Source organism: Lemur catta, chromosome 6 (assembly GCF_020740605.2).
Source record: "Lemur catta isolate mLemCat1 chromosome 6, mLemCat1.pri, whole genome shotgun sequence".
Lineage (NCBI taxonomy): Eukaryota > Metazoa > Chordata > Mammalia > Primates > Lemuridae > Lemur > Lemur catta.
Window position 1 is genome coordinate 17,261,751 of NC_059133.1, and position 22,879 is coordinate 17,284,629.

The 22,879-nt window shown below is 44.4% G+C and overlaps 2 protein-coding genes across 2 annotated transcripts in view; both read left to right on the plus strand.

The window, feature by feature from the left end:
• The window catches only part of LOC123639366 (putative tetratricopeptide repeat protein 41), a 38,799-nt gene extending 19,391 nt beyond the window's left edge, over positions 1 to 19,408 (plus strand). Inside the window, exons 3-4 of the mRNA XM_045553088.1 lie at positions 18,770 to 18,899; positions 18,991 to 19,408. Coding sequence (XP_045409044.1) covers positions 18,770 to 18,899; positions 18,991 to 19,408 — 548 coding nt within the window. The remainder of the gene's footprint in view (positions 1 to 18,769; positions 18,900 to 18,990) is intronic.
• Positions 19,409 to 21,751: 2,343 nt separating this feature from the next.
• NT5DC3 (5'-nucleotidase domain containing 3) overlaps positions 21,752 to 22,879 on the plus strand; it is a 56,532-nt gene continuing 55,404 nt past the window's right edge. Inside the window, exon 1 of the mRNA XM_045553089.1 lies at positions 21,752 to 21,998. Within this exon, the coding sequence (XP_045409045.1) occupies positions 21,794 to 21,998 (205 nt within the window). The 5' untranslated portion in view covers positions 21,752 to 21,793. The remainder of the gene's footprint in view (positions 21,999 to 22,879) is intronic.

Consider the following 22,879-nt stretch of genomic DNA (forward strand, 5'->3'; position numbering starts at 1 on the left):
AAGGGTCAGGTGGGGATTCAGGGCCTGAGCAAGGAGATGAAGGGGAGGAAGTGAGGATTCCAGCCTGGGTTCAGACATAGGAGACGTGTTTACTGAGCAGCTGCTATGCACCAGGCACTGTGCTGAGTCCAGAACAGAAACACCAACTCTGCCCTCCAGGGGAGGTGACACACAAAACCCAAGTGAGCCAACCCATGAGATGATTACAAGCTTTCATAAATGCAAACAAGAGATGGAGTTGGAGTGTCAGCGTGTGCATGTGGGGGGCACTTGTGAAAGGGTGGTCAGTATGCCTTTTGGGGAGAAGACATTTAAGCTGAGACCTAATGGACTGCAGGAGCCACTGTGGCGAGGGAGGGGGCAGTCCTGGCAGAGGGAAGAGCATGTGCAGAGGTGGGGGAGGGCTGAGCCTGTCCTGGGAATGCAAAGAAGCCTCAGGGAGCAAAGGCAGGAGGCAGCCAGACCCTGATCGTGCAGGGCCTCGGGCCTCGGGCCTTAGGCAGGCATTTGGATTCTACTCTAAGTGTGAGGAGAAGCCATCGCAGGGAGTCAGGCTGGGGAGGTCACCCTTTGATGTCTGTTTTAGGATCACTTTTGCTGCTGTCTGGAGAATGGATTATGTGGTGGGTAAGAGGGGACACAGGGAGCCCAGTTATGTCCAAGCACAAGGCATGAGGCCCTGGGTGTAGGGCAGGGAAGGGTGCAGGGGCACTGGGCAGTGAATTAGGTACATTAATGATGGTAAGAGTTGCTTCCTGATAACTTAATGCTAATCCTTCCTAATTAACCCTGAATTTCATAGCACAGGGCATTAACTCTGCTTTTCTGTGCTGCTAGCAATGCTCTAATAACACTTCTCGGAACATTATTGTGTTAGTCTGCTAGAGCTGCCACAATGTACCACAGACCAGGGGGCTTAAACAATAGAAACCTATTTCTTGCACTTTTGGAGGCTAGAAGTCCAAGGTCAAGGTGTCAGCAGGTTTGGTTTCTCCTGAGACCTCTCTCCTTGGCTTGCAGATGGCCGCCTTCTGCCTGTGTCCTCACATGGTCTTTTCTGCATGTGTGTGTGTGTGTGTGTGTGTGTGTGTGTGTGTGTGTGCCCCCTAATCTCCTTAGCTTAAAAGGACACCAGTCATTTGGGGTTAGAGTCCACCTTAATGACCTCATTTTAACCTAATCACCTCTTTAAAGACCCTGCCTGCAAATACAGTCACATTCTGAGGTACAGGCATTGAGGGCTTCAACATATAAATTTTGAGGGACCTCAATTCAGCCCAAACCATTACCATGCTTGTTTCTCTTCCCATAATAGAGTATGGTTTAAGAAACGCTTTTTACTTTTTAGGAGTCTGTATTATTGTCAAAATATATAACTCTCAATAAAGGAGCAAAATTGCTGGGCTTTTGCATAGTAAATCGCCAAAGCAGTGTGGTGTATCTAGGTACAACCCGTTATTGATTGATTGATTGAAACAGAATATTGCTCTGTTGCCCGGGCTAGAGTGCAGTGGGATCATCATAGCTCACTGCAACCTCATACTCCTGGGCACCAGCGATCCTCCTGCCTCAGCCTCCCAAGCAGCTGGGACTACAGGCATGTGCCACCACATCTGGCTAATTTTTCTGTGTTTTTAGTAGAGACGGGGGTCTCACTCTTGCTCAGGCTGGTCTTGACCTCCTAAGTTCAAGTCCTCCCACCTCGGACTCCCAGAGCGCTAGGATTGCAGGCGTGAGCCACTGCACCCGGCCACAGCCCATTATTTATTAATTGGGCTTGTGGGACTTACGCATGTGGTTTTGTTATAAGGCTGCATCATTTTATTGTGTCTTACTACAGGACCCACTGGCTGCCTTCTGTAGAACTCAGTTGCCATGGTGATGACTGGCTCCACCACATTCATATTCTCACTCAATTTCTGACCTGTTTGTTTGCAAAACAGACTCAGAATTCAGTTTCAATCTATTGTCTTGGCTCCTTGGCCCTATAACTGCTGTGCACACACAAATGCTTTATATGAAAACCAGCCCCCATGCAGTGTAGGTCAAGAGTTGATTTATTAAGAAAAAACCTGGGTATAGGCAGTGACGAAGCAATGATACTAAAGCTATATATGTTGACATCTTAACTCTTTCGTGGAAACAACCTTAAGTGTCCTATTCTTTGCCAAAATTTATTCCCTGCAGTCAGAGTGCTGTATAACCTGGCAAAGTCAGGGTCTGAGGAATTCTTAAAAGGAAATGACATTTTGGGACATGCTACTGAAGTTTCCAAGTTATTGGACAACAATCCCCGTGATCAAGCTACTGTGAAATATGTCGAAGGTGTTCTGATGTAAACATATGATTTTTTTAACTTTTTAAAATTTTCTGTACTAGCTTTTATTATTATACTTAATATGCTTAACCCACACCTGTTAATCTACTGTGCACCTACCTGATTTGGTTAAAAAATGGTCGCCTTTTGCATTTCCATTCTATTGCTTAGTGGTTCTCAATCAGGGGCAGTTTTAGACCCCTCCCCACCCGGGGGACTTTGGGCAGTGTCTGGGGACAGTGTTGTTGTCATAACTGGAGGAATTGTTACTGGCATCTAGTAGGTAGAGGCCAGGGGTGCTGCTAAACATTACACAATGCACAGGACGGCCCCCCACAACAAAGAATTACTCAGTCCAATGTCAGTCGTGCTGAGGTTGAAAAGAGTGCTATAGTTGCTTATAAAGATGTATACACTGTCTTCTTATAAATCACATCAAAGTTCTTGCATCTTTACTATTATAAATTGCTCTTTTTTTATAGCTTCCAGGACAGATTTTTACACAAAATAAAGGATGTTTTATAAGAATTATTTTTGATAGCACAATGAATGTAGCCAACATGCTCCATAAATAACACATGTGCTTTATTTTCAGGTTTGTTGCTGGAGACATTTCTCTTGCAAAAACCAAACTTCAAGAGAGCTTAAATATCAGGAGAGGCTTGTTTGGTGAGAAAAACATGCTAGTTGGAGAAATTATGGAATTTTTAGCAGATTTACTATTTTTCCTTCTAGGAGATAGTGAAATGTAAGTTTTTATGAAATGTTTCAAGAAATGGGTCTCCTCCTCGCCACCGCCACCCCCCGACCAAAAAAAAAAACCCTACCAGTGGCAGGGAGGTCTGGGGTTATAGGGGTAACTCTGGTAATACTTCTCTGGCTCCAGCCTGGCTCAGAGACCTGGGGGACTCTCCTTGCCTGAGACTTCTGTCCCATCTGTTTGTCAGGACACTGGCCATGATGTATTCAGAAGGAGCTCTTGGCCCACAAGCGGTGTAGAGATTTTGGGAGTAGGGAAAGAATAAAGGAGCGTGACGTTGTCATGAATGTTCCCAATATCACTCGCAGGCCTTGCGAGGAAGATGCGCGTGCTTTAGGGCTCTATGCAGGCGTCGGCCACGGCCGTTGTTTCTGGTCCCACATTGCCCCGGTCTGTCTCTTCGCAAGACTTAGGCCAGAGCCTGCAATGCTCAGGTCGTGCTCACCCGCTGCCCCTCCTTGCTCAAGGAGTGCTCTTATTCTCTTGTGATGTGTGGGGTTCTCCTCAGCTCCCCACGAGAGACATCTCAGTTTAAAAGAGGGTTGTAGGTCTTACCGTCTGGATCCACTTAGTGTGAGCACCTGCTAGGTCTGACCACTTCTCCGCTTGACAGGTTGGGATGGGAGAAGGTTCTTTGTGAGTCCACAGGGAGCCGTGCACAGCCTTCCTATGGTCCAGCTTCCACCCTTTCGTAGCAGATTCCGCTGACTGAACCGTCAGAGGTACTCCAGGTTAAATTGTGACATTGTTAGTTTTTGTTGTAGTAGCTCCTCTTCCCTCCCTTCCACGCTCCCTGGCTTGCTTTTCCATTTCAGTTTCCCGCTTTCCCTGAGATCATTTCCTCTCACCAGGTAGGTGACGTCTTCGGCCTTTGCAGGAAGAATGTAATATTGGTGGTCCCTAACACTTAAATGCAAATCAGTATTGACCCTTGCTAAAAGGTACCCAAAAGATAAATACCTTTTAAACAGTGGCCCCAAATCAGGGAGGATCTAAAGGTAAAAGAGCAGGTGCCGGGCAGTGGTGGGGAGACGGCGGGCTCTAAGGGCTGATTGCCTGGGACCACATTTTGTTCCTGCCTCTTAGTAACAGTGAGAAGTTGGGCAAGTGCTTAACATCTTGGTATCTCATTCACTTGCTCATTGGTAAAATGAGAGTAATAACGGCATCTTCCTCACCAGATTATCATGAGGATTCACAGACCGTCTATGTAAAGAGTTTAGCAGAATGCCTGGCACACTCGGAAGGAGTTCAATAAATTGAGTCATTAGTATTTGGCTCCCCAGCAGGTGATTTTTGAGGCACTTGACACCACATAAGCCTCCTCTTACTCATCTTAAGACCAGCACTGTGAGCAGAGAACAGGACTTTCTTTAGAGAAGCAAAAAGCTTGACCGTAGAACTGATTGCCTCGCAAAAGAAAAATCTAAACACGTAGCAAACTCACTGAGTCATCCCTCCCGCCTGGCTGCCCCACCCCAGACCCAGAGCTGGTGGGGCATGAATCACGGGACACTGAGTGCTGCTGGGACGTTCCACAGGGACGGGCTCGACGTCACAGGACCCAACCATACATGGTTGCCTTCCACCCAGGCCTCCTCAACGGTGGACCTTCTGAAACAATGGAGAGGTCTTTCTCCTTGTTGAAAGTTGTCCTTAGGGGACTGCCTCTTTCTCACTGGTTAAAACCAGGAGAGATTTTGCTGTGTAACTCGACTCACCTCTCAAACCTGTGTAGACCCTTTGCCCTGGTGGCCGGGGCTCCTGAGGCCATGCTCACGCACTACAGAAATGATCTGTGGGACCTGGGGGCCCTGTTGAACGGGGGTGGGTTGGGCTGGGCAGATGAGGTCAAATTAAAAAAATTAAAAGTTGTAGGAACAGGACAGAGAAGATTGAACAAAATGTCTTAAGAGGAACATTCTCAGTGAAATGGTTATCGTCTACTCTTTCTTAACTTTTGCCATCTGTCAGTGGCCATCCTGTAGTCAGTGTCCTCCTCACAGTCCAGCTTCTTTACTTCCTCACTTCCCACCTACTGGCCTTGGACTTCTTCCCCCACCCAGCTCCATTTTGTCTGCTCTTGTGAAAGTCATCAGGAATGTCTCCAAAGTGTCCCTTTGCATTTTTATCTTGGCTGTCTCCTCTGAAGGATTGGACAGTGCGGGTCACGTCCTTCCTGAAACTATACTGTCCTGGGTTCTGAGGCACCCTCCCTCATGGATATCCTCTCTGATTATGCTGTCAGTTTCTTTTGTGGGCTCCTCTTTCTCTCCCTGCCTCTGGCCCAAATACTGGCGTCCTCTTGAGCTTGCCTTTTGGGCTCTATGCTCGTCTCAGTCTGAGCACCTCAGGCCCTCCAGTGCCCAGGGCTTCAGCTGTTGGCCCGTAGGTGAGGTTTTCTTGTCTCCGTCTCCTTCTCAGGTCTGTATTTATTGTCAGCTGCAGACACGTGCCTCCATCTGCCTATTGGACATCTCCATTTGCATATTCCGCTGGCATTCCAGGGTCCATGTGCTTAAGACCGGACACACCCACCCCTCACTGCCTAACTAAATGCTCCTCTCATCTCACCCAGGGCAGACATCATCGCATCATCTTAATGATACATCTTAACCATATTTATTATCAGTCACTGTGCTAAACACATCCCATCCATTTTCTCATTTAATCCTCACAACTCTCTTGTCCTCATTTTCTTTCTTTCCTTCCTTCCTCCCTCCCTCCCTCCCTCCCTTCCTTCCTCCCTCCCTCCCTCCCTCCCTTCCTTCCTCCCTCCCTCCCTCCCTCCCTCCCTTTTTCTTTCTTTCTTTTGAGATAGGGTCTTGTTCTTTTGCCCAGGCTGGAGTGCAGTGGTACCATCATAGCTCACTGCAGCTTCGAACTCCTGGGCTCAAGCGATCCTCCTGCCTCAGCCTCTTGAGTAGCTGGGACTATAGGTGTGTGCCACCACACCTGGCTAATATTTTAACATTTTGTAGAGATGGAGTCTCACTATGTTTTCCAGGCTGGTCTTGAATTCCTGGCCTTGAGATCCTCCCGCCTTGGCCTCCCAAAGTGACGGGATTACAGGTATGAGCCACCACACCTGGCCTATTCCCCTGTTTTGAACATGAGAAAGTTGAGGCTTAGGAAGTTAAGATGCTTGCCCAGCTTTTAAGTGGCAGAGCTGGGGTTGGCACCCGGGAAGTCTGATTGAAAAGCCTCTGTGGCCACTACCACGTCTGCCCAGCGTGGAGCTTGAGCGCTTACTCATGTCACTCCATGCAACACTCCCAGCATCAGCACCACCCATCCAATGCGGCACCAAGGCCTAGCAGGTCTCTCTTCACATCTGTGGCCACCGCATCAGCTCAGACCGTCATTGTTTGTTCTTCTCTGGACTAACTCGTCCCCTGCTATAGCCTCACCTACTTCAGTTTGTCCTCCACACTTCTATGCTGGCAGATTTTTCTCAAATGTAAATTTGGTCACATTATTCTCTTAATGAAAACTCTTCAATCATTACAGGCCCAAACCCTTAGGTTTGCACTCAAGGGCCTTCCTGGGTGGACCCCTGCTTCACCCTCCAATCTCCCCTCCTACCTCAGGAAGTTCCCGAGGGCAAGGATTAGTTTTATGCATATTTGCTCCCCAGTCCTAGCACCAACATTCAGTGAATGTTTGTTGAGTGAATGAATGAATGAAAGCCATGCTTCTTCCATGCAAAACTTGAATTAAATTTCTCTTTTCTAGATCCGAGAGGAAGTAATTGACTATTATAAACAAGTGATAAAAATAAAGGAAAATGCAGACACTCTGGCCAACTCCTCGCTCATCAGGAAGCAGCTGAGCATCAGCCTCAGCGATACCTTGTGTAAATTAGGTAATTGCTCTGATCTAGTTTTGTTAAAAGCAGGTGACTTTTCCTTTGTTTCACCTGCATACTTTATTTTTTAGAAAGTGTCCATTTTTGAAGAAAGCAACTCCTGTTTCATTAACTTTCAACTATTTTTTGCTACCTATTTACCTTCCATTATTAGGGAAGATATCTTTTAAAAATCTTTTTCATCCCATTTCTCATTCTTTTATAGGCTAAGCACCATGCCCAACCACATCCTTCTGCCCCCTTTCTTCAAATTCTGTCTTAAGAAATTGTTTGTTCTGGACAGGCATAGCCTTTTCATACCTGTTCATGATGTGATGCTAAAGTTAACGTGTGACCAGAAATAACAAGATGGCTTTTCATGGGGCCCACCCTTGATTTTAGCAATATGACGTAGGTCTCAGTTCCTCAGACCTGGCCCAGAAGTTTGAAGGCCAGGTCTACTTAAAGATAAAAAATTAAAAACTTAAAATGAAATTTAAAAATTTGGCTTTCAATTTCACCAGGAGTGGTGGGGGGTTGTATTCATTTATTCCTCTTGCTACTTGTTGCTTCTGTTATTACTGTTTTGTTCCCCTTTATGGGAGGAGTTCCAATTCTGTTTTGGAGTTTCTTTGACCAAAACGTTGACATTATTACTTGCAGTTTATGGTGACTATTGAGTTTCTTCTTCACTGGCACTGGCTCGGTTAAGTGAGATTTATTTACACCATACGGGCAGTCTCCCAGGGTCACTGTTGAAGAACACCTCAGAGGCCTCACGGGAGAAGGGCTCTACTCTCCAGGGTTTGCCAGGGACCTTATCTTTTACTGCCTTGATACTTATTTGGCCCGGTAACCTATTAGCTTGTTGCTGCAAACTTGGAAATTGAGGAGAGTTGGAGGCTGAGTTGGAGGCTGCAGACAAAGCTCGGACAGTAAACTGGAGACGGGCCACGCACAGTGGGAAGGTGGCAGGCAGAGCAGAGGTAGCTGAGGGTCTGAGTCCCCCAGAACAGAGCTTCGCAGCTTTTTGTCTTGGATGAGTGGGTTACTGACCTGTGCCAAACTGCGACTCGCAGCCCTTGGGCAGCTGGGCAGGGACGGAGCCTCTAGACTGGTCATCTCCAGCCTTGAGTGGATTTGTTGATTTTAGTAGGCTATACAAGAATTCTCATTTTCCATAACTGCCACAACTAGAAAAATTTTAAAACACTGTCAGGGGTCCTCACATCTCATTGCCACAGGGCAATCTGTATTTCAACCTACACAAGTGGCTTTTAAGTAGGGGTGATTTTGCCCTGCCAGGACAAAAGTCTGGGGAAATTTTTGATTGTCAGGACTGGGGTAGGGCGTGAGTTGGGAACACTGCTCTCATTTTGTGGGTTGTGGCCGAGGATGTGGCTGAACAACAACGCCCAGAACAGCCCCCACAACAAAAAATGATCCAGCCCCAAATGTCAGTAATGCTGAGGTTGAGAGACTGTGACCTAAACCAGCCACTTTCCATGACATGTGCTTGCCATTCATTCTACAATAAAACATGATTGCTTTCAGCCTAATCACTTGCTGAGGCAGAAAAGGCTTAAAATGCCTGATATCTGTAGTGAAAGAGTATTTTCAGTGTATAGATTTAGGAGTGTATGTTTGTGCATTTTTTTTAGCGTTTCCAGGCTGAGTGCATGAAGCATTTTGTTTACACACAGAAAATGCAGATGCAAATCTAGAGAAAATTTATGGAAAAGGAACTAGTATATCTAATCTGCTTGCTTCTTATAATACTCTGTTATGTAACAGATTTGGTGTCTGGTCTGTGATGGATGCATAATATATTTGTTTACTTTCAGATGATAAGGCATCTGTAATAGTAGCCATCGCAGTGTTTTTATGACTTCTTAAACAGGTCTTTATAATATTTTTCAATTTTGCAGTCAATTTTCAGTGTGGTTAAGGAGTCATTTCCTACCACCATTTCTTGCCACCGCTATCTCCTGCTGTTGACTGAAGTTGATTCATTTAACATGAGGCCCACTTCTGGCTCACGGGGACATTGCAGATGGTTAATTCAGCTGTTAAAGCGAGAACCATGTGCTTTTGTTTCAATCAGTGACAGTGAGAGCAGACCAATATTATCACTTCACAAAGACAGGAGTGTTGAGAGGGAAAGTAGACTGTTTATGGAGACTTCTGAGTCAGTTGTCCTTTAGTATAATAATCTAAGAAGTATTTTTAGTTTTCCTACCTTTAATGGAAATTTTCTATCTAAATGGAAATGTGGCTGAGTGGACTCCATAAAATAAGAAATAAGCCAGAACCACATATAGTTGGGACTCCTCATCATTAATCATTTTTAAAGACGTCTTGGGCCCTCTGTAGTAAAAGTGTTACCGAATGTTGCCAAAGCAGTTCTCTTGGAAGTCACAGATATGTATTCTTTCACTGAGGAGGGGGAAATAAGAGAACTATGGTATACGGATGGTTACACTGTATTTGTTCAGCAAGCCTTTAGTTTAAGTGCTTTATACATTGTAATGCATGTCAGAGTTGGAAGGTCGTATTTTATCTTACCTGAGTAGTTTGTGAATCTGGGGTGGTTTGCGAGAGTCATTTACCCTGTAAAGAAAAACAACATGCCTCCCCTTGTTGGTGCACACGGCATGAAGCTGCCCACATGGATGGCAGCTCTATTGCAAATCATTGCTTGCATCTGGCTTTGTGACTTTGGCTTGGGGGCTCATGTATGAAACTACTGTTTGTTTCCTTTGTCTGTAGCTTGTCTCCCTTCCAGGAAGGATCCTGGGGTGCTCTGCAGGGAGGCTGCCTATTACTTTTAAATGGTCCCCTAGGTCCCCCAGTGTGGCTTTTATGAATGCCATATGGCCTGTATTAGTTAATATCATCCCAAACATACTTTCTAAATTGGTGAAAATCTGTTTTGGTCTTTTCTGAATGCAGTAATAGACAGACAAATAGATGGACACTAGGTTCCCTGTGCTCAAAGGACTGTACTAAATGCTTTGCAGGATTCAGAAACAAAAGAAGATAACTTCTGCCTTCAAGCAACTTACCATTTTGTTAGGACACAAAACAAAACCTATAATAAAAAAAAAAATACAACGCATTAAGGATTTAAAACATAGCCTGGCTGGAGGGGACTGACTAGATTTTGGTTTTAGCTTGGCCATAATCAGCCATGTGACCTTTGGCAAGTCACAACCTCTCTGGCCCAGGTCTGTCCCTGGGCCCCACCTGTAAAATAAATGTTGAGTTCCTAAAGATCCTCAACAGAGTTAATATTCCATGCTTAAACATAAAGAAAGAGAGTGATCCGTACCAAGAGATTTGAAAACCTCTTGGGAGGGACCCTTGAGGAAATGGAGGGCATAAGTCGTCCAAGAAAGGGGGCACTTCTAGGTGCGAAACTGCATGCAGAAAAGTAGAAACAAAATGTGGAGGGGACCAGTGAGAGCTGTCAGGAGGGGTTATGAGAAAGTGTCCAGAAAGAGGGGGCGGTGGGAGGTGGGGTGAGGGGGTGAAGTAGAAGGAAAACAGGCAGTGGTGAGAGAGTTGAGGCAGTGCGCTGACTTGAAGGAAGTCGTGTGCTGCAGACAAGTGGAGATTTAAGACCGAAGAAGTCTTGGGGGCTAGTGATCCTCTAAAGGGCTCATTCTATCTAGGAGATTGTTTTGGAAATTCTTCAGAATGATTTAGATCTCATCAAGGCTGTCTATAGGTGCACAGTGAAGAATTCCTTTTCCACTTTATGTAATTTAACCCCCACCCCATTACCACCCAAGGTACTAAACATCATACAGGTTGACTATCCTTAATCTGAAAATCCAAAATCCAAAATGCTCCAAAATCTAAAACTTTTTTAGCATCAATGTGATGCTCAAAGGAAATACTCATTGGAGCATTTTGGCTTTTGGCTTTTTGGATTAGGGATGTTTAGCCAACAAGCATAATGCAAATATTCCAAGAACCAAAAAAATCTGAAATCTAAAACACTTCTGGTCTCAAGTGTTTTAGATAAAGGATACTCATCCTGTGCTTTACTGTCTAAAATTATGTATTTATTTGTTCACTAGGCTTCTTTTTTTGTCTGTCTCCCTTGCTAAAAAGACCTTGATCTGTCTTCTCTACCATTGTACACCCTACTCTTAGAACAGTGACTAGCACCTAGTAGGTGTTCAATAAACATTTGCCAAGTAAATGAATGTGTGGTGGAGGAAATGCCTTAGCCAATTCAGATTTATCCTCCTGCTTTAGAAAAACAAGCATTGATTACTAAGGGCATTTGAATGTTAATTACTTGTATTCTTATAATTAATTCAATTGCTCATTCATTAATTCATTCAACAAATATTTACTGTACCTATTAGGTGACAATCTCTAATTAGTTCCTGGGGGTATAGCAGTAAACAGGATGGATAGGGACCAACACTGGCCTTCCTGAGCCCACACTGGGGGAGAAGGCTGTCAGACAACTAAATACACACTTGTTTAACTGTGACTGTGGAAAGTGTTACTATGGAGATGGCAGTTAGATGACTAAACACACAATGGCTTGACTACAATTGGGGAAAGTGCTATCATGGGAAAATACAAGTACTAACAGGGGACTTTGAGCTGTCAGACAGAGGGGGATGCGTTAGGTGCATCTCAGGAGGTGATGCGGAAATGGAATCTGCAGGATGCGAAGTGGCTCACTAAGTAAAGTAGGGGGAGAAGAAGAGTCATTCAGGTGGCGGGAACAGAATTTTCATGGCTGGAGTGAAGAGAGCAATGTTGGGGCAGGGGGTCGGTGCACAAGGAGGATGTTAGAGAGGGGTGGGGGGCTGGGTCACAGGCCTCCCAGGCCCAGTCAAGGATTTGAGATGTTACCATATGAGCAGCTGAAAGCCAGTGCAAGGTTTTTGCAAAGTAGGTAAGTGTCAGGACCCTAGAGTCATTCTTCTAGCATAGTCTTCACAAGATATTTCTCATATCATATTCTAAAATAATGTTATGAATCCAGAGTCACGAAGGAGCACAAAGGACACTTTACAACACTCATTTTCTATTCCTTTCCAAGGTGTATATTTTGACCTCTCAAACAGACTCAACTCCCAGGGGCAGGGGCCTTATCATTTATTCTTTATATGCTCAAAGCAGTAGAAACAACACTAGCTGTACACAAGTGCTCTGTCGCTGCAGGAAGGCTGCCAAGTGGATAAACAGGTCTTTCTGGGTATTTACAAGATTTACCTTGGGTTATTCAACAGAAATGATGGCTCTGCTCTAGGCAACGATATTGAGAAAAACAATCCAATTGTAATTTTACCTGGTGAAAACAATAATCTTTAGTTGACTTTTCAGATCTCATTTTAGGTTACAGATTAACCTATACAACATAATTGCTAGCTTGAATGTCTTGGTACCTTCCTTAATCTTTTATCATTATATTTGATCAACATGTAGAATACAGTATAGATCTTTCAAGGGATATGAAAATAGTGGACTTCCAGCAATTTTTGATAATTCACATATTAATTATAATCACATTTTTATGCATGAGACTATCATAATCATATATTAAAATGACCAATTTGTGAGGTGACAAATCCAAAAATTTTGTTTCTTCTTCTGATCACAGCTTTGTGAGGCATTTATTCATAGATGAAATCTCTTTTTGTTTAGTATATCCTTTATAGTTCATCTCCTTTCAAGTTTGATCCAATTTCAAGTACAAACCTTAACCTAATAAAAATGTCAATTCCAGAGATTTTAGCAGGAACTCTGACTATGAAATGAGGGTTTTTGTGAGTTATGTCCCGAGCTATCTCTGACACAGAGCCATCTTATTGCTCTTCTTTGATGAGTGTTTTACGTTTGCCTATTGAGAAACCATTTCTGTGGGAGAAAATAATAGAAACGTGGCTTTTCAGACTCCATTATATCAAGCTAAGTGTTCTGTACTGAATTGTTTGTTTTGGATGAAGTGTGGTAGATGAACATTGTGTTACTTCTCTCTCCCTGGGATTCTTTTGAAAAAGAAATGCCAACCCTCTTAGTCAAATTTAGAAGGAAGAAATTAAACAAAGGCTCTAGTGGGTGACCCTCAGAAAGGGCAGTCAGTCCCTTCTCTTAATTTAAAATTGCTCAGCTCAGGTAGAACCCTCTTCTCTATAGCAGTTGGTTCCTTAATCCAAAAATCAGGTAAGTGATAGAGATACACCTTACATTTTAATTTTAATTTAAACATAAATGTCCATTCTTTTCACAAACTTTTTAATGTTGAATTAAGGTCTCTCTCTTTCTTTTTTTAATGAGTCCTCTGATTGCAATTAGATATCATCTTTTTCAAAATGCATCACCCACCATTTCTAGTTTTGGCTTCTAGAACAATTGTGACGCAGTCTGTATGCAGGATCCTTCTAAATTGCTACCTTTTTCCCCCTTCAATCTTTTGCAGTTGTCCACTCATCATTTGAATTTATTTTTTTTTTTAGCAGCTCGTGGTATTGAGTCTTTCCAAAACGTTCAGTCTGGTTTTCATAGAAAACAACTCCTTTTCATTTTCACGCTCATATGTTATTAGTTTGTATTATACTTAATTAGATATGATTATAATTACTTAATTATATCTAATTAGACTGACAAACCCAATTGACTCTGGGTCATGCTAGAACTGAGCTGTTGGGAACAGAAGAATGCCAGCGGAGTAGCGATGACCTACTAGCTGCAGGCATTTAGTGTGCTCTGGGCGTCAGGGAGTATGTTTTGTAGAGGAAGGGTAGGGCCCTGGTTAATCCAGCAAGCCGGTTTGTATGTGTTAACAGAGAATACTTTTTATTTGTTATATAGGTTTAATCATTTTTAACGGGTTATAAATTGGTGAATGCCATTGGTTGCAGGAAAATGGCAAGTAGACCCCATAAGCATAGAAAACTTGTAAACATGGAAGGGACTCTAGAGATTGCTGAGCCAATTTTAAAGCTGAGGAAATAGCAGATGTGTCATATGACTTGCTCCAGTACATTTGATCAGAGAATCCTATGAATTAGATATTGTAATCATTGAGGCTCACAAAGACCAAGTGACATTCCAAAACCTCTCAGCTAATAAGTAATAGATTTAGGACTTGGAATCTTGTCCTCTGTCCCCAAATCCGAAGGCCTTCCCACTGTTCGTGGGCTCTAGGAGTTTGTGGTCTTGAGGAGACAAGCACAACAGGATAACTGCAATGCAATGTGTTGTGTACTGTGACAGACATTGGAGAGGGCATGGGGAAGCACATGACAGAGGCAACAAGGAAGACTTTCTAGAGCAAGTGACTTAGGCCATGAGTACTGACAGATACCTGGTGAAGAAGTTCAGGCAGAGCATTTTAAGTAAGAAGGATCAGCATGAACAAAGCAAGGAAAGATGAATCAGAATGGTGTGAAACTCTGGAATGGGGAGGGTTGGGAAATGATGTTGGAGTAATCAGTAACGTTTAGGGCAAAGAAAATCTTTTCTACCATGCTCAAGGGTTTGGCAGGGGAGCTTCTGTAGGATTTCTAGCACTAAGGACATGAGTAGATTTGTGTTTTAGATATAATACTTTTGTGGCCAAATGGGGGATGGAATTGGTAAACTAAGACAGGGATAGTAGAAATGGAGAGAAAGCGTTGAATTTGAGATTTAGTAGGTAAACCCAACAGGGCTTAGTGCCTGGTTGGACGTGGGAGGTGAGGCAAAGGGAACAGTCAAAGGCATCTCCTAGTTTATGGCTATGCCATGGGCCAATGCAACGGATGGATGATGCTGTTGCCATTGCAGGATAGAGAGCACAGTTTGGGGGGAGGGGTGGAAACCACAGTGAACTAATTTTGGGTATGTTGAGTCTGAATTTCCTATCCAAGTGGAGATATTCAGTAGGCAGTAGAACATATGAATCTGGTGGTTTGGAGCTAGAAGACTGAGCCAGAGAAAACATTTGGGAATCCTTAGCATATACTTGGTGGCTCAACCCAGTAGAATGGTTGAAAGAACCAAGAAGAATATAAGACAAGATAGTGGCAAGATATAAAACTTGGGAGAATTTTGTAATGAAGAAGGAGAGGTGGGCAGAGGAAAGGCTTGTAGCAAAAGATGAAGAATGGCCCCAGAGGTAGGCTGAGAATCAGTAAAATCATGGAAGCCAAAAAAGGAGAGTGTTGAGAACTGATCACCAGATTGAGAACAGACCATTATGTTTAGCAACACAAAGTTCACAGGGAACCTTCAATTTTGGTGGTAGGGACAAAAGCCTGTCTAAGAGAGAACAATGAATGTGTTTCATCTACCCAAAGGCAGGGGTGTGCACAGGCCCAGCCTTTTTAATTGGCACAGTGAGTTTGTGGGTACTGGGAGAAGACAACAGAGGGTGCTACTTGCTGTCTGCAACCAGGTCCATCTGAGCCAGCCTAGGCCATGGTCTCAGTGGAGGTGGGTGGAGGAGGACCCCCTAAAGTCTTTTATTGTTTTCTTTAGGGCAGAAATTGAGGTTCCATGGAGACATCCAGTTGCAACCTTTTACTTTATTTGGGACCAATGATAAACAGCTTTCTCCCTAATCTGTTTATAGACAAAAGAGTTTATTGAAAGAATGAGCAAACGAACTTAATTTCTCAAACTGAATTTAAGACTCTAACAAAGAAACTTCAGACATAGCCTGGCTATCAAACAAAAAGAAATTTTCAACAAAGAGCCTTTAGATACTGCTGAATTCTCCTTGTTCGTTACAAATTTGCAGGCTGTCTTCTGGTCAGATAATAATGGACTGTGATTGTCCTTGCTTCTTAATCCCATTTGCTCCCAGCACAGAGGGGAAGTTCATTGGGCAGCATCCACTGAGTCTCTGACTCATTCGAGGAAACTTCCTGAGGACCTCCACCAACACCTGAGATTTCACTGTTACCTGGTAACAACTGCGTGAATTGCTGCTCTGGGCCTAAGAGAAAGTAAACATCTTTCACACGGGGATGGCATTGCCAAAATCCACCTATTAGGTGACAGCAAATACAATATGAAGCAAGAGAAAACAGGACTTAATTTCAATTTCAGTAGAATAAAGATTAGGAAAAGGTGTGCTTTAGAAGATTACTTAAAAGGACAGAGGACTGTCTTTGGATAAAATATCTTCCTTTCTTTTTCCAGAGGAAAACAAATATACCACTTTCTTTTTATGTTAAGCACTGAAAATAAAGGAGGAAGACTAGGAAAACTTCTACATAAAATCTAAGAACAGGTTTTCAAGAGTGTTGGTGGGACCTTTCCCCCATCCCCACCCCAATTTATACTCCGCTGGAAATACGGAGGGTGTCGCTCCACAGAAGTACAACATGGAAAATATAACTGGTGGTTCTTCTCTAGAGGTATTTTTATGGAAAATCTCCCACAGAACCAATATGACAAGGAGACTAGTGTTCTCTTCTTACTTCTAGAAGTTATGGTCTTGCATCCCAGGGATCTGGGTTGGAATCACAGTTCTGCTATTTTCTGGGCTTGTGGACATAACCTCTCTGAGTCTCAGTTTTTTTTTTGTTTTTTTTTTTTTTTACCAACCAAGAGAATATAATAAAGTCTGCCTATGGGGTTAGTCTGAAGATTTAATGAGATATTGTACACAAAACAATGAACAGAATGCAAAATAAAATGTTAAGTTCCCTTCCCATCTAGAGCGTAGGTTTGAAGTGGGAGGAGGGTCAATGACTTCTCTGCAATTTAAATTAACCTATTCTGGTCTTTCTTCTTCCCTGAGTTGGGAGGACTGAGCAGGCTGGCCCTGCTGCTACCAGCTGAGGAAAGGTTGGGCAGGTTGAGGCCTGAGGCAAGGATGCCTTTTTCTGGCATCTGCTTCTTGCCAGAACGAAAGAGTCTGATTGTGCCTAAGAAAGTTCTGAGGTCAAGGCTATAGATTAGGTCCAGAATGGGCCGTCAGGGGAAAGGGGCCTGAGGAGTCGAGGTGTGTGGCCAAAAGAGAACCTGGGGACGGAGGGCATGAAGTACGTGTGCAAACAGCACTGGAAAATCTCTATCCTGCAGCATCAGAAGTTCTTAAAGGGCCTTGCAGACACCTGCAAATCTGGTTATTGGTGGCCGGAGAATCTCTGAGAATGGGTTCTGTCTTTGCTACCATGTGACACATTCTGTTTTTCTCCGTTTTTCTTTTTTAAGGCCAGTTAATGCCAATGCAACTTGGTCATCATGAACAGGGTGATTCACAATTGCCTTTTGCTGAGCTAGATTGGGGCACCTGGGAACATCATAGAGCATGATAAAAATAATTCAGAAAGAAGAAACATAGCTGCAGATTGCTAAGCAGAGACAACAACTGAAACTCTTTATCAGATTTCCAGAAAAAGCTGCAGGCAATATGAGACACAGGCTGTGACCCATGAAGCAAGGCTGCAGAGAGAACATCTCTGCAAGCAGAAGCCACAGCTGGTACTCAGGACAATCCAGAATGGGGAAGAGGCAGCCTAGTCTAGCAGTCAAGGGCACCGACTTGGGGATGAGGCAGTTCCAGGACTGTTCTACCACGAACAGGAACGACTTAACCTCTTTCAGTTTTCTCATCTTTAAAAGACAAGTAAAATGAACATGCACTAAAAATTCTCTGGAAGGACACACTAGAAACAAACGTCAGTGGTTCCATTTTAGAAGACTGCACAGATGGGGACAGAGAAGAGAAAGACACTTTTCACTTTATATTTTGATACATTTTCATTTTCGAACCAGGTGGATGTGTGGTCCTATTAAAAAGAATAAATGAAAAAAAAGGACAAGTGATGGAAGTTTATGCCTTATAGGATTACACAGTTTTGACAGATGGTAATTACTCACATACATTTGCTGCTGTTATTATTAATGCAGGGGCACTGGCTGGGTCATCTGTCAGTGTTTTTAGCTCTTATGTACCCAGTAGTCTCTTCATCACTATCCAGAGCAATGCCCTACACACACCAGTCTTACATTAGGGTCATAATCAATGGTATAAATTTAGCCCCTTAAAAGCAGTCTTATAAATGGGTAAAATGAATAAATGATTACCATGTGCAAATTAGACTGTAAAATGTATTATATATTCACTTTTAACAAATTTTAGACAATTTAGTTATTGACAATAGCACTTGGCAAAATTTTTTCTCTATTTTTTATTTTGAAAACTTTTAAACCTACAGTGAAATTTCAAGAATAGTATAATGAACAACCGTATACTCTTCACTGATATTCACCAATTGTTAACATTTTTACACATTCGGGTTCTCTTTCTCTCTTATACATAAAGGCACACACATACGTATTTTTCTGAACCATTTGAAAGTTATTTGCAAACTTGACACTTATCTCTAAATACTGTACTACTTCATGTGTCTTCTGACTACAGGACATTCCCCTACATAACCACAATACAATAATCGAGCCCAGGATATTTAACTTTTACATTAGACTATTATCTAATGTAGAATCCAAATTCAAATTTCCTCAAGCATTCTTGTACTGTCCTGGGTAGCTGTTCAGTTTTCAATACAGAATCCTATTGAAGATCTTGTATTGCATTTCTTTTAGTCTAGAACATTTAAGTTGCCTTGTTTTGTCTTTCATGACATTGACATTGTTGAAGAATCGAAGTCAGTTTCTGCCCTACCTTCTTTGCCCCAGTGTCCTTCAATTTGTTTCTGTCTGGTTGTTTCTTTATGATTAGACTCAGGTTCAATGTTCTTGGTGGAATATTACAATAGGCAATGTTCCAATGCCACCTTTTTGTCCTTCTCTTTTAAATGTGTGAAGTCAGGAGTAATTTTTAAAAATTCTAATATTCTTATTTTCAAATATCCAGCAGGTCAGTTACTGACAAATGACTCTTGTCACCACATCATGATTGAGGCAGTAGGCTATTTGTACAGATCACTGGATTTAACGGCAACCTACCTGGGATCTTCTCATTCATCAATCCATGGAATCCTACAGTGAGTTTCTGTTTTATGACTCCCAAAGAAATATGCTTCTGGTTCTTCAGGTTATGTATATGACCTCTTGACCACTTTTGATCTTTTGCAGCATTCTGGGGGAAATCAAGCAGATTTGGAGCAAGAGATGTTGGCCTCAAGGTATGAGCCAACAATATTCTGAGGGTTCTAGGAATGGCTCGTCATTATGGGAGCACTTGCTTAAATTAAACTACCACAGTGCTCACAGTTCTAAAACAGTGAGCTCTGCAATGTGCATGCGCACAGATAAGTTACAAAGAGCTAAAAGCACGACAGACTTGGGACCTCACACAATTTCGGATAAGTCAAAATGTGCAAAAGGGAAAAAGATCTTGAAACCCATTCTTCCCATTTCTGCTGAGGAAAAGGCCCAACGGAAGACACCAAATATTGTTAAATACGGACTAGCCCAGGAAAAGAAGCAGCAAAGAAAAAGAAGGACTATTCTCCTAAGATTTTATCTTTTGGTAGAACGAATGGTTTTGTAAAGCTTTCAAGGCAAAGGATTTTGTTAGCTAAAAGCAAGAGTGGAGAAGGCCAAATCACCACTATTTACTGCCATCCCCTGTTGTCGCCACTTAGCACAAATAAACCTTGGAAATCCATATCTGAGCTCATATCAGAAAAGTGGCTTTTTCATAGCCCAGGTTATAGTTCAACTTAGAAGTGTTTTTTTGAAGAGAAGATCTCAAATCAAGACAAAATTGTTGAAGACCTCAAATGATACGGATAAGGAATAAAAATTATAGTGGGCTCTTTGGTGTCAAGTTTTTTCCACTTGTCTTTAATTAGAACTCTTTGATTGGATATTTTCTTCTAAACCACTTAGGAGTGATAATCAAGATCTGAGGATCTGATTTTTCAGCTCCTTAAAATATTATAACTGCTTTTAGCTAAAAAAGAATAATTTTTAAGTGATTCACATTTCTATGCTAGGTATCATTGATCTCATAGTATTTCATACTGAAAAATATCTAGAAATAATGTTATTAAAGTTCTAATTGTGTTATTTTTACACTGCTGTAGTTTATCTATTTTGAATTTATGAATTCATTTAACATGTAAGCAAAATTTACAACTATTACCACAGAACCTTTTTTTGAAACATGAATAAGATATAAATTAGAATAAATTAAAACCATAAAGTAAATTTAAAGTACCTGAGCCTGTGGATTTGATAGCAGCTGTTTTAAGAATTTTATTATCTCATTTTATCAGTGATTTGTAAAACACTGACCATTAACTGTTAAGGATTACTTATTGGCTACCTTCTCCCCTATCACCCAACTAAATCTTACATACTATGTTAGGAAGCCAAATGGAAGAATGGGCTCAGCTGTGTGACTTTAGGAAAGTTATTTAACCTCTCTGAGCCTCAGTGTTATTACAGTCAGCCCTCTCCATCCACAGGTTCTGCAGTCTTGGATTCAACCAACCATAGACTGAAAATTCTAGGAAAAAACCCAGCATAAGAATAAAAAATGATACAAATAGAAAATACAGTATAACAATTATTTACATAACATTTACTTTGTATTAGGTATTATAAGTAACCTAGAGATGATTTAAAGTATACAGGATGATGGGAGTAGGTTATATGCAAACACTATGCTGTTTTATGTGAGGGACTTGAGCATCCACGGATTTCAGTATGTGGGGAGGGGGGTGTTCTGGAACAAATCCCTGGCAGATACCAAGGGAGTACTGTATTTGTAAAATGGGAGAAATCATGGCATCTAGTTTTCAGGATTACTGAGAAGATTGCATCAGATAATGCACACAGAAGCCTTCAATAAATGGTAGTCTAACCCAGATGCCACCTTTTTCCATGAAACATCTCCGGACCCCTCCAGGCCACAACTTGAACATACACATACACTAATGCTTTGCGTTAGTCGCGCCCCACTTATTTCATGCAGGGCAGTAAGGTCTCCCTCGAAGAGTGCCAGCCTTGAGAGTTATTCCCCCTATTCCACTTGGCACCCTGCTCAGCAGTAACCACAGGGCAGCTTGGGAAGTCTCTGCAGTCCAGTGATTCTCAGCAGGGTTCTGAGTGGGCCACATCAGTCTTTCCTGCAGGAGCCGTGTCTGAGTCCACACAGAAATGCTTCCCGGTGGGGAGGTTACTGTTCATTTGGCTTTAGTGGAACCACATGGCACAGAACAGATGCAGCCTAGCAGGAGCTTGGGCAGGGACAGGACCTCTCTTGGGGGATGGAAATCTAGGGTGGGGTACTGGGTCGTCCAGGCTGTGCCATGCGGGTGCCCTTCAAACTTATTGGAGTTAAGGGGCTGGGGTCCTCCAGCCAACATCAGTCCACGTGTGGGGGCCTCGGTCCAGCCATCCCCTCAGGGACGGGCCTCTCGTGCCCCTCACGGATCCCAGCTGAGGATTGGGGCATGTCCCAGACCGGTTCCCACGACCCAGGGGAAGTCTAGACTGCAGAGGCCATTAATGGGAAGAGGTCACCTTCCAGGGCCGGGCCAAAGCAGATCAAGAGGCCACTGGCCACAGAAGGCAGGAGGAGGGTGCGGCGGAGCTCAGCGGGTGGCGCCGGCGTCGCGTCTTGTCGTTCCATTCCATGTGGCCCACGCACCACCACGCGGTCCCTCCTGCGCGCATCAGGGTCAGAAAGTGACCGCAGCAGGCTGGCGCCAGACCCCAGCGGCCCGGCCCCGGGGGCAGCCCCGCCCCGGACTCCTCCCCTCTCCGCCCTGTCCCGCCCCGTCCCGGCCCCGGCCCCGCCCCGCAGCGGTCCGGAGGCCCGGCCACCGCGCCACGTGTCCCGACGCAGGGAGCCGCCCGCCTGCGGAGCTGAGCGCGGGCAGAGGACCGGCCCCGCGGCGCCACAGGCAGCGTGGTGGCGGCAGGCATGGCCACGGCGGCAGCGGCGGTGGGGGCCCGCGGGGCCGGGGCGAGGGCGGCGGCTTGGGCCCTGCGGGGCAGCTGCAGGACCGCGGCCCCGGGGAGGCCGTGCACGGGCCCAGCTCGGCCCTTGTGCACGGCCCCCGGGACCGCCCCGGACATGAAGCGCTACCTGTGGGAGCGCTACCGGGAGGCGAAAAGAAGCACGGAAGGTGAGTGCGGGGTCCCCCCACCCCCAGCACCTGGGGACCCCTCCGCTCCCGCTGGGGCCGCGGGTCTCCTCCCGCGCGGTCGGCGGGACGCGGGCACCCTCGGACCCGGGCCCGTCCGGCTGCTGCTGACCTCCGAGGCGCTCCGGCGACCCTCGGCCCCCCAGGCCCCAGCCGCAGGCAGCATCGCCTCTGCCGAGCGCCTCCAAAACTTCACAACTCCTGTCTTTCCTGTTGGGCTAGCTGTTTTGTACATTCTTGAGATTTTTAGCCCGAAATCTGCATCGAAAGCGCTTTGGGCTGCCCGGGGCTTCCGCAGACATCCGTTGGGAGGCGGTCGCCCCCACGCACCGTTAGGTGTTGCTACTAACCTACAGTGATGACAGAACAGCCGGAGGCGCCGGAGCCCAGTCCCGCTGCAGCGGGGCTGCTGGGCAGGTGGCCGCATCCGGAGGCCGATCTGATTTCCCTGGGGCGGGGGATGTGCGTGTTTGAAATCGGAGAGACCCAGGTTGGGAGTGTTCTGCCTTATCTACTATCCTCAGTGAGGAGGGGATTCAGGGGGAGCGAACGAGTACTTTGTGGCCAGGTGGACAGAAAATGAGCTTAGTTCCTTTGTTACCAAGGGAAACGGGAGGGCCGGAAAGAGGAACTAGTAAATACTAACGCCGGGCACATAGATTGTCTGCTAGCATTCATCCCCGTTCTGTAGACGGGAACGGCGAGACTCAAGTCACGCCTTGACCTAGGTCTGGGTCAACCCCTAACCTGCCGTCCTGTGTCCTGTGTCACGCTGCTTTCCAGTAGCAGCTGACCATGTGGGAACTGGTAATCCACTGGCGCCGCTGCTTGCTTTCAGGGAAGATCCAGAATCAAAATTCTGA